Here is an 18185-nt window from a genome sequence, read left to right on the forward strand (position 1 = left end):
ATTACCAGATGGAAGTAATACCCATGGGAGCACAGTTGCAGCCTGGGACTGCTTATGAGGGCTTTTAAACTTTTCTTTTGATCACTTGACAGAATTGTTTTGGGTTTTATAAATTTTATGGAGTGTGGGTTAGGGTTTATATGGGCTGACCTTAGGCAGCACTGTGTAGGACTTTGTAATTACAAACATCTCAGCACTAAAGGAGTAAACAAATGTTACTGCTTAAGCATTGATGTCAACAATGCTCTTGTGCACTGAGGTCCTGCTCCTCCAATACACACTTTTGCAAGACTCTTTCTCACTTTTTGATCTGCTTTCTAGATCTCTCTTAAGTGAGAAGACATTTTTTGAAGATTAAGGTTTTGAGAAAACTGAGGAAAGTGGTGGAACCCATTAAATGGCTGCAACTCCCAGAGTGGATTTATGGAAGGCCTCCTGTCAAAATTTTTGACTGTTTTATGGATAGATTTGAGATAAAAGTACTTCAAATAATCACCACAAATAAATTAAGTCTGACCAAGAATTCAAAAAACAATTAGTGTACATTAATCCTGATTTTATAATAAAAACTGTGTTAGAACTTCTGAGCCTGCAGACACAAATATGTGTCCAAGTTAGTGATTCTATAAAATCCAGTTTTCTGAACAGGAATTTAATGATTAATGCCTCAGAGTGCATAATCACATCTTTGCCAGAAAATGTTTTTCTCTTCTTTGGCTCACAATCTGCCTGTTTAACATTATCTGAAGTAAGGCAAACACAAAGGTGTTAAGGGTCTTTGTGCAAGAGCTGAAGTCTTTTGTGCAGCTGAATGTTGGCCTCATTTATTATAGGATATGTGTCTCCTGGTCTCCACATCAGCTCATTTTTAAAAAAAACATTGTCTAAGCTGTTATTTGAGCAAGAGACTGATAGGTATTTTTAAATGTGTCTTTTAGTTTGTTGTCTTCACTCATAGGGCATGACAGAATTGTTCTGTTGCGCAGCTTTTCTCCCCTTCTTAACATTTGTCATCATGGCTTCATCTTAGAGGCAGCAGTTTCCAGCAGCTTGGTGGTTCCTTCTCTCTTGTGGGTTTGCTTTTTTTTGCTGCTGTTGAAGGCCATGGGGGCTGTAAGGTGATGTTGGTAGGTGGGATTCTTTCCCCATGTGGATGCTTTGGGAAGACTCAGATGGAAGTGGTGGGTGGGGGGAAGATGTGGGTGCTTGCTGCCATTGCTGCTGAGCCGTGTCCTTATGAGTAACCACTGGAGCCTGTGTGGTGCTGCTGCCTGTCTGGTCAGCTGGGGTAGAAGAGAGGAGTGCAAAGAGGAGTTCAGGACCAGTTGTTAGAGGAGACCATGGGAAAGTGTTGAAATGGGAAGAGATAGAGTGGAAATTAATTGATTATGTGTGTAGAGTATAACTGAAGTATGAGTGTGTCATTATATGAACACGTTTTCTGTCCCCCATCACAATGAAAGAAGAGAATGAACTAAATTATTGCTCAAAGTATTTTTCATTACTATTTTCTATGATTCAGCTATTCATTTAAATAAAACCCATGCTGGAGTATATTCTATGGTTTCTCTCTCTCTTGAGTTGTTGAGTGCCTTGACAGGTTCTGCTGCCACCCTCCACCCTCCATCTTTCAGTGTAGCAAATGTAAGAAAGGAAGCTAAAACAAAGGTGCTCTTGCCTTCTTCCTAGGTACACTTTAGTCTGAAATCAGTTTACAGCAGAAGTAAATGGCTTGCAAGACTGCTTATAGGATTGTGAATGTGAGTTAAAATGCTAGTCTGGGCTGCAAGACACAGTGAGATAGCATGAAGAGCCAGATGATGTTCACTCTATAAACAGATATAATGAAATCACTTACAATTTATAGTTTTACATTTTCTTCTTCATGAGCTTTTACGTTCCAACTGCATCCCTGCATTGCTCTTCTGTTCATTGTGCCATGAGACTCAGTATGCTGAAACTGGCAGTATTTGATATTATGGAGTGGTTTGTGTGGCATTAAAATTAAACCAGGGATAAATATGACCATGAAGACAGGTAGGAAATCAATATATTAACACCCATGAGTTCTGCACTATTTCAGAAATACTCAATATTTACAAAACTGTTTGCATGAGCAACATATGCTTCTGACTGTGGGAAATTAAGGCTCTCTCTCATCTTCCAGCACTGGGCTGGAAGTTTTGTTGCTGTAGTGACCAGAAGGACACTGGTTCCCAGCTGGTGAGGCACAGAGCATATATACTCATTTCAGATCTCTTAAAAGCAGCAACAGTCCCAGCATGACACTGTAAGGAGGCAGCAGTAGACATTGCTCATAAACTGATTGGAAGTGTGTGTTGTATCAGCATTTCCTCCCGTGCTGTGATTTACAGCAGTAGGTGGGTGTGAGGAGGAGTTGGCAGAAACCATGATTGCAAAAGGGAGTTTGGGACCCACCAGCCTTGAAGGTTGATTGTATGCTGGAGGTGAGTTTTGTGTCTGCTGATGGGAAATTTAGTACTGTGTGTCTCGTGGAGAGTAAACCTCTGCAAATGGAAAGCCTGTCAAAAAGGCATGATTTCTGGAAATAAAGACTTCAGCCTCAATAGATGCATCATTCTGCTGGGTGACCTTTTAAATTCAGAAAATAAGCATTAAGGAAGGCTTCAGTAGTGGGAACTGTGTGTGATTATCTGCAGTGATAGGGAAGTTTATGAATGTGTTTATTAATCTTTTCTCTTAGCCCATTTGTTCCTCCCCTCTGGTTAAGTTTTGAGAAATGAAAAAACATACAGTGTGGAAGAACAATTTGAAATTTTCAGGTATGAACAGAGTGAAGTAATCATTTTAAAGCACAATACCATATTTTGAAGAACACTAATAATAAACAATATTCTGGTTTTGCCTTTCTCTAGGACTCCAGAGCAGTGTCCAAGTGTGGTTTCTTTGCTGTCAGAGAGCTACAATCCCCACGTGCGTTATGGGGCTGCCATGGCTTTGGGGATCTGCTGTGCAGGCACTGGAAACAAGGTGAGGGCCACAAAGAAGCATCTGTGGCCAAGACTGTTCCTGCTCCCTCCTGTGACAGACACATTGTGTGCAGACATCATACATGCAGATGGATTTCTCACACATGTATACTACCAGCCAGCAGGAGTACAGCACTACTTTAAATTCTTTAACTTTTCTGGGTATAGAGTTTCTTTTCCTGCTTGTACAGAGTAGATAAATTAGATTTTTTTTTATACGTTACTGCCACATTCTTGGAATTTTGTCTTCAAAACTTTTCTTAGAGTTTTCTTACTGTCAAGTTCCCACTGAACTTTAAATGTATGTTCAGTACTCCAAAATCAATACTGCTTTGCCCTTTGAGTGGCAGTGACAGGAAGAGAGCAGGTGTTTTGCTTAACTTCTAGCTCTTTTCATCTTTCCTGTGATACATGATTCATAGAAGATCCATGTAGTAAAGCCAAGTGAAATGAAATTTAATTAAATATATTGTTGTTTCAGGAGTGTAATTAACAACCAGTGCATTTTATGTATTCTCACTTTGTAAGTATCAGTGAGGGTTAATTCTCATGGCTGGTAACAGATCATTTATAGTAGGATTCCTGCTTCTGCTGAGGGAAGTGAGCACTCATTGGAACAAGCAGCAAGTAAACTTGGGAATAACCTCCCTCTGCTTCTCCCACATGTGTATAATAATCCGTAGTGGTACAGAAATGCAGTTTCAGAACAGGTGCACAGACAAAGCAATATGTCATGCTTCTGAGTCTTTGATAAATCTCTTGCTTATCTGTCTCATCTCTCCCTGTATTAAACATTTGGTGTGTGGCTCTTGCGTGAGCGCTCCCGAGTGTCGCTGTGCTGCCAAAAGCACAGAATGCTGACGTGCACTGCCTGCCATCTTTAGTAGCTCAAGCATGCAGATTTGAAAGCAGATCTCAGAGTCCTATTTTTATCCAGGTCGCTTTATTCTCAAGTGGAAGGTGGAATCAAGGAGTTAGTTATTTTTAACCTGCTGCATCTGACAAGTTAATTTAAGTGGAAATGCTTTTAGTCGCAAGAATGAGTCTTGTTTTATTTCCAGATTCGTTGTATGATGACCTAAACCATCTGATTACACAGAGACATGTCTTCCAGAGTTTCTATTAGTAGGTTTTGAAGGCCCAAATAGATTCAATTTTGGAGATCAGAAAGTTCAGCTTTTTGTCATAGTGGGTGTTTCATCCATGGTACTGAATGCTTGCCAAAGAGTGAATGAGTCACCTTCAGGTGAAGAAGTACAGCCTCCAACATAGCTCAGATGGCAAAAGCAGTCTTAATGAAGGCATGATGTTATTCTAGAAGTGGTTCTTTGAAACAATGTTCTGTATAAAATTAACTTGTTTTTAAAAGCTTCACCTAATGGAAGTAACACCGAAAGTGGTCTGAACTGGGAATCTCTTGCACTCTGCACTCAGCTACATTTGCTCATCCTCAGTTTAAGTATGGACAGAAGGACACTCTGAACAAGAGATTACTTAAAAGATGCTAAATGCTACAGGTTCTAACAATAAAGTGTAAGGCCAAGAATTTGGAAGCTGATGTGATGAATGCATCTGTTGCTTATACCTGTTGTTTGGCTGTTGCCCTGTTTCTGCAGGTAGATATTGTTCCATCTGTCAATCACTTGTTTTTAGTGTTTCTTTTCTTTTTCATCACAATTTTTAGATTAAAATCTACAGTGATACAGATTTCTGCTTCATTTGCCAAGAACAGGCAAAACATTTTTTAAAGTATATCTGATAGCATGAATCCGATAACCTTCCATTGGAGAATTGAATCCTGGCATTCTAAAAATAGTAGTATTAACTCTATGACTGTGTATTTCTTCATTTCTTTTAGGAAGCAATCAATTTGCTTGAGCCCATGACAAATGATCCTGTGAACTACGTGCGTCAAGGAGCTCTGATTGCATCTGCCCTTATCATGATCCAGCAGACTGAGATCACCTGCCCAAAGGTAGCATGTTACACCTCACATACCTCATGTGCCTCTTAGGTGGGAAATTGTCTTGGATGCCAAATCTTTAGTGCCTGACACTGCACGTAAGCACTGGCAAGAGGGTGAACATGTCTGGTAAAGAGCAGAGCTGAATGTATGGTGGGAAGCTCCTGCTTGGATCAGACTATGTGCTCTGAATGATGGGACCATGATGGCAGCATTCTAACCCTGGGCACTACAAGAATAAATGCTCTTCCTTAAAAGCTCTCAAAGCATCTTGTAATGATAGGAAAGTGACTGTAAAGATCTTGGTTTTGATGGTAGTAAGCTTAGTTTTGGATGTGGTCACCATGCAGAGAGGTTCTGTAAGAGCAGTGTTTCCTTTGTAGTTCAGTGTTCACATGAAACAACGTCAGAACTTTCAGAACAGGCTTAGTGAGTTGATAACAAATACTCTATATTTTAATGGAGTTTTCTGCTCATAAGGTGAAAGGGGTTGCATATGTTGTGTTTAGCTTTTAAAAGTAGGTTCCCTGTGAGTGTGTGACAGGTGATGATATGCAAACATTTGTACAGGCTAAAAGTCCACATTGGAGAAGCTCTGAGGTTCCACATTCCACCTGCTCTGGTGAATGCTGAGGCAGAGCAGTAGCTGGTACTTTGCTACTCATCTGCTGCATATTGGTTGCTTTTATTGATGTGATTTTAGAAACTGAACTGTGATAAAAACAGACACCTTTTTACTGCATTTGGATGAGAAGAAGGAAAAAAGCTGTCCAGTGAAAGATTTTACTTGGGAAAGTCAGAGAAGGAGATCTACAAATGCAGGTGTTTGGGTATTTCTAAGTCACGGAACATGAAAATTTGCTGGCAGACAGTTTGTTCCTTCGAATTATTTTTTTTTAAAAAGAAAGAAAAATGTTAGTTTTCACTGAGCAGAATCTGGGAATGTTGTTTATATTATCGGAATTGTAGTTCAAGTGAATAAGCCAAGAATAGTAGTTCATTTAAATAAGCCATTGGAGAACACTAGACTTTTGTTAGATCCCCCTGTCCTCCAAGATACAAAGTTTCTGTAATATGAAGTTGAATTATCTCTCTGTGGAAAGAAATTAATTGTTGTTTTTATTGTTTGTTCCTTCGTCAGGTGACTGGAATGCCAGGCCTCAATATAGGAGATCAGGTTTAATCATTCTGTATTGCTCTAGTACTGAAAAATTATATAGCTCTCCTGTGCCTCAGTTTCCCAGCAGAAAGAATTAATGTTCCTCAGTTTCCCAGCAGAAAGAATTAATGACTTATATATGAAAGGACATTATGAGGATCAATTCATTTTAGTTTGCAAAGCACCCTAATCCTCTTGGGATGGGAATTGCAGTCTGCTCTGAATCAGTCAGCCTTCCTAAAACATGAATCACTTGCTGAGTCTGCCTGTTGGAGTTTCTGGCTTTTTGAGATGATAGATGAAAGACTCTGTTTGTCCTAAAGAAAAATGTGGGTAGGAAAATATCTAGTGAAAACATGGATTGTTTGAGGTGTGTAATAAGGCAGATCTCTTTTCCCAAAGAGGCCTGAAAACCTTGTCTTTCAAATCACATGTGATACTTCTGCCTGATAAAAGGGTGGTTAAAATAGTTGGCCAGCAAATACAGGATGAGATGTATAGTTTGGGAGTCAATGGCTTGTTTAAAAATGGGGCCAGAAATTGAAACACCTTAATTATTGCCTGATATAGATACAGAAGGCAATTAATTTTCTGGTCATAGAAGCACTACAGATATTAAAAAGCAAACAGAAACAAAGTTCCAGATTAAAAATTAATAAAAAATACCTGAAATATTCTGCCTGTTCAGGAACTAAACACAGAATACACAAATTTTGCTTTTTATAAATACCCCAAAAGTTGGTTATAACCATTATTGTTTCTTGCTCAAAAGTAAATATTTTGAGGGATATGCTTCCAATTAAGTTATTTATTATCCATGGGAAACTTTTTGGAGATCTCTGCCAATCTGAAAAAAAATTACTTAGCTCTGATGTGAAGTGATGGAGTTCTTCAGAAAAGGAGCCATTTTTAGATTGGCAGGACATATTTTGATCTGATTAGATTCCTGAGTGACACACTGGACACTGTGTGCCAAAGGGTGTGACTTGATGGATGTGGGCATTTGCATTGCTGAATAAGCACCTAGGAAGAGAGGTGTGGTGATTTTTGTATCCCACAGGCTGTAGAGTCTTGATGGGACTACAGAGAAGCTAAAGTTTAAATATCATCATCTCACTGTTTCTCAATACCTGGTGATGCTTTGCGTGTGAGAGATGGTGATTTTAAAAAAGACTGTGTCGTAGAGCCTGGCCAGCTTCCTGTCATTGCTGCTCAGTTTTGTCTCTTCTGGGATTTGATATATTTTTTTTAGTTAACTTATTATTAGTGAGCTTTGGGTTAGAAATACTTTCAGTTCTCTGCTGATCATTTGGGGAAGATGGTAGCAAAAAATCTTCCTTAAATAGTTCAGGATGTTTTTGGGAATAAAATGTTGTCAGAGTTTTGAGAGCTGAGCATTGCAACACCAAAATGCCAGGAATAAACAGAGATTTAAGAATCAAAGTATTTTGGTTTAAAAAAAAGCCATTTTTATTGTGAGAAAAGGGTAGATGTATGCCTTTGAATTAACTTCATTGTGATCTTCCCTTTGTGTTTGTCCTCCTCTTTGTTGTGCTCAATCTTTGTTTAAATGAATAATTCAAAAAAATTTAAATTTAAATAGTTTAAATAAAGGATTGTGAAATAAAGAATTATAATTACATTCACTCCTTGAACCTGCAAGTTGCTTAAGGGCTAAAAAGGCATAGCAGGTGTTGAGTAAAGGTGGTTTGGTCTCTTTGGAATTGAGACAATTCCTCCATGTGCAGCCAACATGATTTTTCCTGACCTCTGTTGGTAGATTTAAGAACCATATTAGTACCAGATATAAAATATTAAGAAGTTTATTTTATGAAATGGAATCCAAAGTTACAGATGCGATGAGGTCATCATAAGAGAAATCAATGACAAATTCAGGATATGTTTGTGACCTGCAGGGCAATGAAGTCAGCAGTTTTGGAGACAAACTAGGTGCTGAACTACTTGAAAAAATTAATTTAATTCCTGGTTTTGTGTTAAGATAGTCATCTTGGCAAAATGAGAAAATAATAAACAAGGTCAAGCCTTTTTCTCCATCTTCCTTCAATCATATTGGCCTGTCGTCTTTAAGATGTGAAGAAACCAGGACCAGATTGCTGTTGGGATTTTCCTCCCATTTAGATGAAATGCTAGGTCTTGCTAGGGTGCAAGAATGATTTTGCAGTATTCTGAGAGCACCTTTACTTTATGGAAGCCCTCTGCTGTGAGATGCTTCTGCACACTCCTTCAAGAGGGCAAGTGTATGCAGAATAACTTCATCTTTTGAAGAAGACAGACTCAACATGCAAACAGTTTAAAACCTATTTTATTAGATTTTATTAATGCTTTTGTCCTTAAGAGCTTGCATTTGCCAGAAGCATCGTGCAAATCACCTGCCAATATTTCCTGTAATAAACTGTTTATAAAATCTTGTTCTTGACAATCTCCTGGGCATCATGTGCATGAATATTGACTGGTGGAGGGAGAAGTGATAAATAGCCTGATAAATGACAGCCCTTGGTGGTAGGAAATGGTGCTGTATGGTTCTCTAATCTCAAAGTCTCTGTTGTTTCCTCAGTGTTTCCAAGGTTCTTTGTTTGACTTCATTTGAACTCACTGCCATGTCATTTTGGCCAGGACTAGTTATTAGAATGGGGTGTGTGTTTTGTTAGAAAGATGAAATGAGTCATTGTCTATATTTTAGTGTTCCTCCTGGAAGCTGCCCAAATAAATTTCTAGGTAGCATTTCCAAATGCTGTAGAATTTTTGAAGTGCTTGAAGATTTCAAGGGAGAAACAAAGCTTGTGGATTTCATAGCATATTAAATAAACTTACACAGTAGTTTGGTTTGTGCTTGTTGCTGTGGTTTGAAGGAAAAATAATAGCAGATCAAAGGGCTTTACTAGACAAATTCTGGCAGGTTTTGCCTCAACAGCTTAAGAAATGGCTGGCTGTTGACATCTTGCTCCATTTTGTAGGAGGTGAGTGCCCCAGCACCTTCTCCCAAGAGAGAAGCATTGGCTCCATGCGAGGTTTATACCTTCCTGAACTGCTGCAGCCAGAGCTGCCAAAGCAGGCTTTCCCCTGCAGCAAGGAATGTTTTCAGCTGGGAGCTGATCCAGTCAAAATTCCCATTCCTGTAAAGCATTTGCTTTGTAGGAACAGCCTGAACAAGCATGTGGGCCTATTATGCATTTGAGTGTCGAGACCTTGGTCTCAATCCTTGGGCTGGGTTGTCCTGGCCCCTCAGTCTGGATAGTCTCTCACCCTTTCATAGAACAATTTTGCTTCCATTGACTTTAAACTCTGAAAAGGGTACACTTAGTGCATTTTCCAGGCCTGGCAGTGATCCATGGCTCACAATGCACAGGTATGCAGAACTGATATGAACACAGAGTACTCTTGAGATGGAATTACATATTTTGTATTTTTATTATAGATGGTGTGAGGACTGTTTCCTACTGCAGCTATTCAGTGCTTATTCACTGAATGCGTGTTCTCAGCTGATCTGCTGTAACCTTTCCCTGTCACCTGGAGAGGTGGCAGGGTAGAGCAGCCAGGTTTCTGTCCTTGGTCCCTTGTCAGTGTCTCAGACACCTCTCTGCCCTGCATGGGGTCCTGCTGCCAAAGCTGGCAGGTTCCTGGTGGGTTTGTTGCCTGGGTGTTTTGTTCACATGCTCTGTTAATGCACACATGAGTAGGAGCTGAGGAAGGTGTATTGGGGAAGGGTGCTCACAGGGCAGTGCCCCTTGACCAGGGAGGTGGATGGTTTCCCTTTCTAGCCCTCCCTCACCTTCCCAAGTCAGGGGTTCCTGCCCTCTGTTCCAAGGCTGCTCTGTCAGTTCAGACACCAGTGTGAACATCAGCAGTTCTGCTGAATGCCTTCTCACTCCACCCAGGCTTTAGTTCTCTGCAGATTTGATTACAGTGTAAATTCTGGATTACAGTCCACCAAATGAGCTTTGTAACATACGTCTGTTTTCATAAATATTCCAAACCCAGAGGCTGAGCCCAGAGTCAAGGGAATGATATGCTCTAAACAGAGGCACTGGAATTCTGCTGCTCAGCTCAACAAATAGTTTCACCTGTTACTTCTGTTTCCCAGTGTGTCTGTATCAAACAATACCTGAAGGCTTAGGTTCACCTGGTCTGCATGTGGCTGCCTTTGAGGCCCTGTTCCAAGCTGCCACATGCAGCTTGGAACAGGGCCTCAAATGCAAACTAAGGTGTTTTTCCAGTGTACAAAGAGGTCAGATGTAAGAAGCAAACCATTTTCATTGAACATGTAAACCTCAGTGTAAGCTTTTCTAAATAAAAATCATGAGAGCTTGAAAAAGCATAAATGGAGGGAAGCAAGAGCAGAGTTTGATCTGAATACCCAGAATAAACCCTGCATTGTGTGTGCAGTATCTCCCTGCCACACATCTGTCTGACTGCCCTGATAATTTATGTTGCTCATTTTTCTTACTTTTAATAATTGCAAAATAACTAAAAACATTTTAATGCAAAAAGGAATTGGTGAGTAGAGAACTAATATTAGCACACAAATTAGAAGTTTGGACATAGCTGCTGTTTTCCCCTGACAGTTCTAATAAATGCATGCTGCTCTTCCAGAGAATTGTTTTGTTCAGCTGTTGCTCTGGTGCTTCATGGTAATGAGACTGTCCATTGGTGTGAAACAGCCATTTTAATGCAGTTCTATTTAGCAGGACTGGACTTGCTTGTATGAACGTTAATGTCTTCTGGTATCACAAAGTGGCTCAATCAGGTTAGATGCCATCAGTGCTGAGTGAGTTGAGGTGACAAGTAGTATCACTGGGTTACTGGCTGTAGGAGTGAAGGCAGGGAAGATGTCACCTAGAGAGTGTCTGTTCATTTAGGACATCTGTGTTTTAAGTGAAGTGATAAGGTACCCTGCATTGAAAACTCTTTTGCAGAAAGCGTGGTCTCACTCTGAACTGTGCAGGGTGTGCAGGGCTGCCAAGCACTGCTGCAGCTCTTGGGTTTAATGCTCATGGGTTGGAGAGATGGTCTCTGTCTTCTGTTTCCACCCCAGATATTGGACATAATATCTCAAAGGTCTGGGCTCAACTTCTTACTGCCACTGGTCAAAACTTCACATGTGAAATGCACTGCTAGCATTGCCTTGGCTGCAGGATTACCTCGTGGCTCAGATGTGCTTTTAGAGGGGAATCTGATCTTGTGCCTTGCTGAGAAACCCCTGCAGTGTGATTCATCCCCTCAGACATCTCTTCGTTCTGTTTCAATATTTATTTTTTACATTGATGAATCCCAGTTTAAGAAAATGTTATTCTCAAGCACAGTTCTCGTGTCACTGACTCAGTTGTATGAATGGATGTTTGTCACAACAGGTGTGAAAGCTTTCTGCAAAGCTTGAGATTCCCCAGACAGGCCACATGTGATGGGAGTGATGCCTGAAGGCTGCTCCTGGTGCCCTGTGCTGACCCTCCTTGGCACAGCTCTGGAGCTCAGTGTCCTGCATGGATGGGGACCAGTAGTGCTGGGTGCTGTCCTGAGTTCTTGGTCAGTGTTTAAGCCTCTATCCCAGGTACATTTAGGCTCTGGGAACATCAGAGGCTGTGCCAAAGCCCCTTCCTAGTGGTCATGTTGAAGCTTGGCCTTGTAGGACACTTGTCACTGAGCAAAGCTGACTGGTGTCCCTGGAGAGCACACGCTCTATGGATGTGAGGCATGTCTGGAATTAAGGTTTTATGCTTGGAAACTTCAACTGTGTTTGAAATTATCAAAACTGCTCAGTGTCTCTGCTGGCAGTGTCTGGCCCTACTGCCTTGAGCTAAAAGTTTGTCCTCTCTTTTGTGGCTGCAGATGTAGATAGAGAATTTAGAATACCAGGAACAAAATGGGCCAGTAGTGGGGAGAAGCATGTTAAAGACATCTTGGAAGAATTCTATTCAAAAATGTCTCCTTTGCTTTTGAGATGGTCAAACGAAGGCTTAGTATGTAAAAAGAAAAAAGAAAAAAAAAGGAAGACAAAATGTCACATGAGTATCTGGATTAAAATTAATTTTAAAACGAGATAAATATAAATACTCTTCCAGATGTTCTGTGGGTGTGATGTGGCTTCCCAGGTTTTGACTGGATTGCAGACTGGGATTTTCTGGTCTGTTTTTTCAGCTAGAAAAATTATACTCAAGCTAAATCGTTGCTCCATTGCATAGATTAAAAGACATAGGTTATTAATTTATGGTAAAGCCTTAGATATTGCTGGATGTGATACTGTTCTGTCTCTTCAATACTTGGTAAAGTGAAAGATGAAACCGTTCAAGGGCATAATGATAACATAAGCAAAGATTTACCAATTTCCTTTACTGTGTACTTAAGATATTGTGGTGAACATATAATACATAAACTGTTACTTTATTAAATATTTTCTTTAATGATTCTCACTTAAAAGGTGGGAGTGAAATAGCAAAATTTGCTGATGATGCATCATAGGGGCATTATTGGTACAGCAGAAATATTGTGTAGGAATAATGGAAAAAGTTGTAGGTTTTCAGCAATAGGAAATTGAGTAATTTTATTAAAGTGCAGTGCCAGTCACATACGAACATAGAATAGTTCCTACTACAAACTCATCAATTGGTCTTTTATTCCAGTGACACCCTAGAGATTCTAAGGGTATTCCTATAAGGTTTGCAAAATGGGATTTGGAAATGCACATCCATCCTGAATATTTTAAAATCAATATATGGATATCTTCAAGTGGAGAAAATCTCTGTAATTAATTATTAATAGAGTGACTTGTAATACCAGTGACTAAAGTTGTTGAAAATGCAAATGTCATTGCAGGGTGCAAAATTGACAACGCTCTACTAAAGACGGACAATTTGACTCATGCAGTCAGTTTTATAATTTCTTTTTCTTTTTCTTTTTCTTTTTTATTATTGTTAACCAGGTCAGCCAGTTCAGGCAGCTCTATTCCAAAGTGATCAATGATAAGCACGATGATGTTATGGCAAAGTTTGGAGCAATCCTGGCACAAGGCATTTTGGATGCAGGTAATTCCTCAAACATTTAAAGCTGCTAACATTTCTTAAACTTGTTTGGTTGCAATCATGGTAACAGCAAATTTAATTTGGGAGATGAGATGCTGGTTTTATGCCTGTCGTGTCATAGTAGCAAGAAATCTCAGTTTTCAAGGAATTTTAGCTAATTAAAGAAATAACCTTGTTTTGTAGTTTCAGCTTATGTCAGCATGTTTCTGCTAGGAGAGACTCAGCCCAGTCATTTGGGCTGAATTTATGTCCAGAAGTCTGGACAAATACAATATTTCTTCTCTAAGTCTGTTTTGTCACCCTGAATGTTGATTTATTATAGCATGGTAAGTTGCTGCTTTATTTTTGTAAATCATCATCTGCTCCAGAAATTCAGAAATCATGTGGTATCCAGTCTTCATATTTTTCTTTTTCTGTTAAAACTTTTCATAACCAGTTTTAAAAATCTTATATAAGTTTATATATTTATATATGTCTTTAATAACTAGTTTTTGCTACTTTCATGATTATTAAAAGAGGTTGCACAAAGGAGGAAGCACAGTTAACTGCATCAGTGTTTTTTCAAAAGACCCAGTTAGTTTCACAGACTACTGCTACCATTTTCTAGCAAAGAAAACATCATTTCATGAATGTTAATGACTCAGTGTTGAGTCAGGAAGAGGATTCTCTAAGGCCATTATGATTTCACAAGGGCTGAGTTACAGGGCCTATTAAGGACAGTTTCTGTAAGCAAAGAGGACAGACAATGTTTTGAATTTTTCCTTCTGCTGAGGTAGCATTTGTGCAGTGCTGTGTCTGTCAGTGGCACTTCTTTTGCAAGTTTCCAAACACAATTTCTCCCATCTGGTCTCTTGTGCTGAGGCTTTCTCTTGCCATGCACCTCTTTATCCCGTGTAATAGGCAGAAACAAGCTGATTTTTGCTGTGCTCTTGAGATCAAGATTAGTCCTGAAGTCTGCAAGCAAAGGAGCCTCAGAATTTGTCTCTGTGCTGTGGCTCAGGCACAGCAGCCTGCAGTGGGTGCAGGGTCTGTGTGAAATCCCTGCACCTCCAGGCTGTGCCATGGGGGGGAGAAGAACGTGGTGCTGCCTGCTCCTTTCTGCATGGAATGAGGTTTAAAAAGCTTCCCTGCTGGCCATGTCAGGCTGCTGTGTCACAGAGGACCAGGCCTGCTCAGTAACAGGCACCACCTTCCTGCCTCCTGGTGCCCCTCCTGGAGCTCAGGCTGAGCAATGTTCTTGGCTTGAGACTCTCAGAATAATTTTGGTCGTTCCCATACTCACAGTCAGTTCCTGGGAAGTCAGGGACTAGCTGGCTCTGGGATTTTTCTCTCAGCAGTACAAACCTGTTTTGAATTCTGACCCTTAAGATTAAATCATAAAAATACAACTAAAGCCTTATTTGCCTCCTGTGTCACCCATGTATTGTATAATGATTTGGAAACCAGAAATGTCCTGTTTTAATAAACTTTATGGGAATTTATGCCAACCTTAACCTCTTTTTCTTGCTGAGAGACTCACGGAAGGCTGTGAACTCCTTTTCTTAACCTATTGCCACTTTCATTAGAGCCTCCTAAAAGAACAAATTCTTTTTATCCTTCCTATACAACTGGAAGTGCTTATCTGAAACAATGAGTTACAGAATTTATTATTACCAGGAGGAAAATATTCTTTGTGTTATCTGCCACAGCCGGGGCAATTGAATTTAGTTTTGTATCTTTTTTTTTTTTGTGGAGTGAGGAGAAAAGCCCAATTTTTTTCCAATGACAGGGTTGGATTAGAAGTGCAGGATTTCCAGTGTATGCCTGGGAAATGAGCTGGAGGTGGGATTTTTGCACTGACAATGAGGCAGCCATGTAGGCTGGTAATTTAATGGAAGGAGTGGGGTACCTTGGGAGCACTGAATTGGAAATGAAGAATTTGGTCTTTGCCATTGCTGGGGCATTGATAAGCCCCAGCAGCAACATTTTTCTTTAATAAAATAAGAAAAAAGTAGACAATAAATTTACTAAATTTAGCTTATTGCTTGGGGTTTTTCCCCAACCTCCCCCCCTTGCCCCAGTGGCAGTGTGAATTTTGGGGGATGGACCTTATAGTACAAGGATCCCTGGAATTTTTCTTAAGTGTTTTTTAAATGTTTTTTTCCAGGCATCATGTTACAACTTTTATTCATCCAGCCAAAGATCTGGAATGTGTTCCCTTCCAGGCAGTCAGGGCTGCTATTTAATCATGAAGATAAATCACAATTGTGCAGTATTATGCCTCCCCACCTTTCCTGCTCCCTGCAAATTCCTGGGAGTGAGGGTGGACTGTTTGTGGGTATAAAACAGCAGAAAAAAGTAGCATGACAGCATCTTTTGAATATTAAATCTGTTGCTCATTCAGGAAATTCCAGAGATTGGGTAATTCTATGTTTTATCTGAATTATAAGTTAAAATTCTGAAAATTAAAGTGCAAAAGTTTGATAAAGTCCAATTAAGCTGCTTGTGCAACATTCACTGGGCTGCTTGATTCAGAATATCTGCTGATAACCACAGTGATGCAGTAAAATAAAGTTCAAAGTGAAGATGGAGGAGAACACCAGAAATTTGAGTGTGCTCTGCTTGACACGTTTAAGGATAGCACAAGACCTCAGGCAGTCCCCCCACAGCCCTGTGGCAAATTCAGATGAAAAGGCAAGAGATTGTTATCAGAGAAAATACTAAGCAGCAGAGCAGACATAGCATAGAAAAATACAGGGCCGTATCTTTGTCTTTCTTCAAGACCTAGCAGGAGGGAGTTTTCCTGTCAAACAGCAGGAGATCTATTGCTACCAAAAAGGAAGAGGAAGGAGATAGAATGTAGGCAGAACATCCTACAGGAGGGCATCAAAATGTCCCACCTTGCACTGCCTCTGCTGGACTGACCGACAGATGCCCAAGATGACAGTACTGCTTCAGCTGGGGCTTTCATTAGTTTTGGCAGCAGAAGAGAATTCTGTTTGTCTTTAAAGCTCAGCTCCATTGCTGTCTGGCCCTGCCCGAGGTGGCTGTTTGTGCAAGCCTGGGAAAAGCTACTCCAGTTTGGGATTTTTCAGCTATAAAGTGGCCTGAGGAATGGGTGTTGGTGTTTTAACAAAGTTAACCTCCGTGCACCAGCTCTTGTCAGCGGTAATGGACTTGCCTGGTGCCCTCTTCAACTCAATGCACTGTGCTTATCAGCAGACAGAAGATCAGATTAACACTTTCTCACTCTGTCTGCAAGTCTAGTCTTTCAATTTTCTTTCTAGCTCGATGTTTCTGCACTACATCAACATAGGGAGTTGTTTGGGTCTCTGCTTTGCAAGTACAAATCTAGGACTTGGTTGTCTGGCAGAGATGTAATTTTTCTGCAAAGGCTGCAGGAGCTTGTCTCTGTGCAGCTTAGATTGATAATGTCTAGAAACAACTTCTGAAGTTGCTGCTGTTTACATTTTTTTTTCTACTGAGATGGTGTAAGATAAAAACCTAGGCATATTTCTTCTCAATAACTGATAGTTCAGGGAGGCAGTCACAGAAAGAAAAGTTTCTATGTGCTCAGTTGTATATGTACTGTGTTCCTCTTGAGCCTCATCTTGGGGATCATTTATATGCCATGTTTTAAAACTGTTTATGACAAAGTTTGTCTTTTCCTCTCCCTCTCACTGCCTGTACTTTTGTCTAACCTGTATCCTGGCAAAATGAGCATGGAAGAAGAGCTGTATTCCCTGATTGTTTGGGTACTTTGGAGCAGTGTGGTCGCTGTGGTGTACATCTGCTTTACTGAGTGAGCTGAGCTCACAATAAAGAGGGAGATATGTTCCAGAGGAGGAAACTGGCAGCACTGTGGCCTGTGCAGGCCTTTGACAGCAGCAGTTGGACATTCATTGCTCAAGGATCTTTGTGGAGTACCCAGGAATCAATAATTCACTGACTTTCATGATTCCTTACAGGGGGCCATAATGTAACCATTTCACTGCAGTCGAGGACAGGACATACACACATGCCTTCTGTGGTGGGGGTTCTGGTCTTCACCCAGTTCTGGTTCTGGTTCCCTCTGTCACACTTTCTGTCACTGGCGTTCACCCCAACCTGTGTCATTGGCCTTAACAAGGATCTTAAGGTATGTAATGAGAAGGGAGAAAAGACTGAAAAGTTGCTTGGAATATTTGAGTGGTCTACAAGGCGTGGTCATGGATTTGTTGGTTTTCTTTGCATGTTTCTGACTTGTTTGTGCCAGAAAAGGCACAAACTAACTGGAAGAAATCTGAAAAGCAGGCTTAAATTGCAGAGCTGGTGGTGGGAATGGGAACAAGAAAAATGTAGAGAGCAGACACTGACCTCTTTACTTCAAAGTAGCTTAAAAAGAAAGGAACTCTATTTAGAGTATTTTGGCAGAGGCCACCCCATTATCACTCTTGAAGGTCAGGGTTATTTTTTTAAAAGTGTGTTGCCCCCCCTGGCCTCCCAGATAAATTATGTGATGTTCTCCCCTAGGAAAGCTAGCAGTGGGAAAAGAGGATTTGTTTGGATTCCTTGGGGACTAAACATTGAACTGAGCAGCCATGGGCACTGCACTTTTCTTGTGCATCTGTTCTTCAGCTGTGGCACAGCCCCTGTAAAGCTGTGTACCATGCTGGGTCTCCTGTGCTGAAGAACTAAGCTAGGAAGTTCCAGAAAAAAACTTCTGTGTGTGACAGCATGGAGGTGTTTAAGAACTTGGATTGGCTATCAGAAGATGCTTTCTACCCTTGCTTAAGTAGCCAAGAGTAAGAGAATGTGTGTCCCTGGTAACTGACCCCCAAATGTACAGTCCTTTGGCAGGGAGTGTCAGTGCTTGCTTTGCCCTCGTGTGCATTGACAGAGCAGATCTTCACTTAGATCTTAAACCAATTTTGTGTTTATACACACAAACACAGCAACAACATCAAAACCACAAAAGCTTTGAAGCAATGAAAATAAAGCATGGTGTGAATAGGATAGAGTGTATTGAGAGGGCTAGGAGAGCTTGCCAGAGTCAAATT

The 18185-nt window shown here is 40.5% G+C and overlaps 1 protein-coding gene across 1 annotated transcript in view; it reads left to right on the forward strand.

The window, feature by feature from the left end:
• The window catches only part of PSMD1 (proteasome 26S subunit, non-ATPase 1), a 65637-nt gene that overhangs the window by 39981 nt on the left and 7471 nt on the right, over positions 1-18185 (forward strand). The window contains exons 17-20 of the mRNA XM_063167101.1: positions 2898-3012; positions 4870-4986; positions 13068-13170; positions 17115-17284. Of these exons, the coding sequence (XP_063023171.1) occupies positions 2898-3012; positions 4870-4986; positions 13068-13170; positions 17115-17284 (505 nt within the window). The remainder of the gene's footprint in view (positions 1-2897; positions 3013-4869; positions 4987-13067; positions 13171-17114; positions 17285-18185) is intronic.

Source organism: Melospiza melodia, chromosome 12 (genome assembly GCF_035770615.1).
Source record: "Melospiza melodia melodia isolate bMelMel2 chromosome 12, bMelMel2.pri, whole genome shotgun sequence".
Classification (NCBI taxonomy): Eukaryota; Metazoa; Chordata; class Aves; order Passeriformes; family Passerellidae; genus Melospiza; species Melospiza melodia.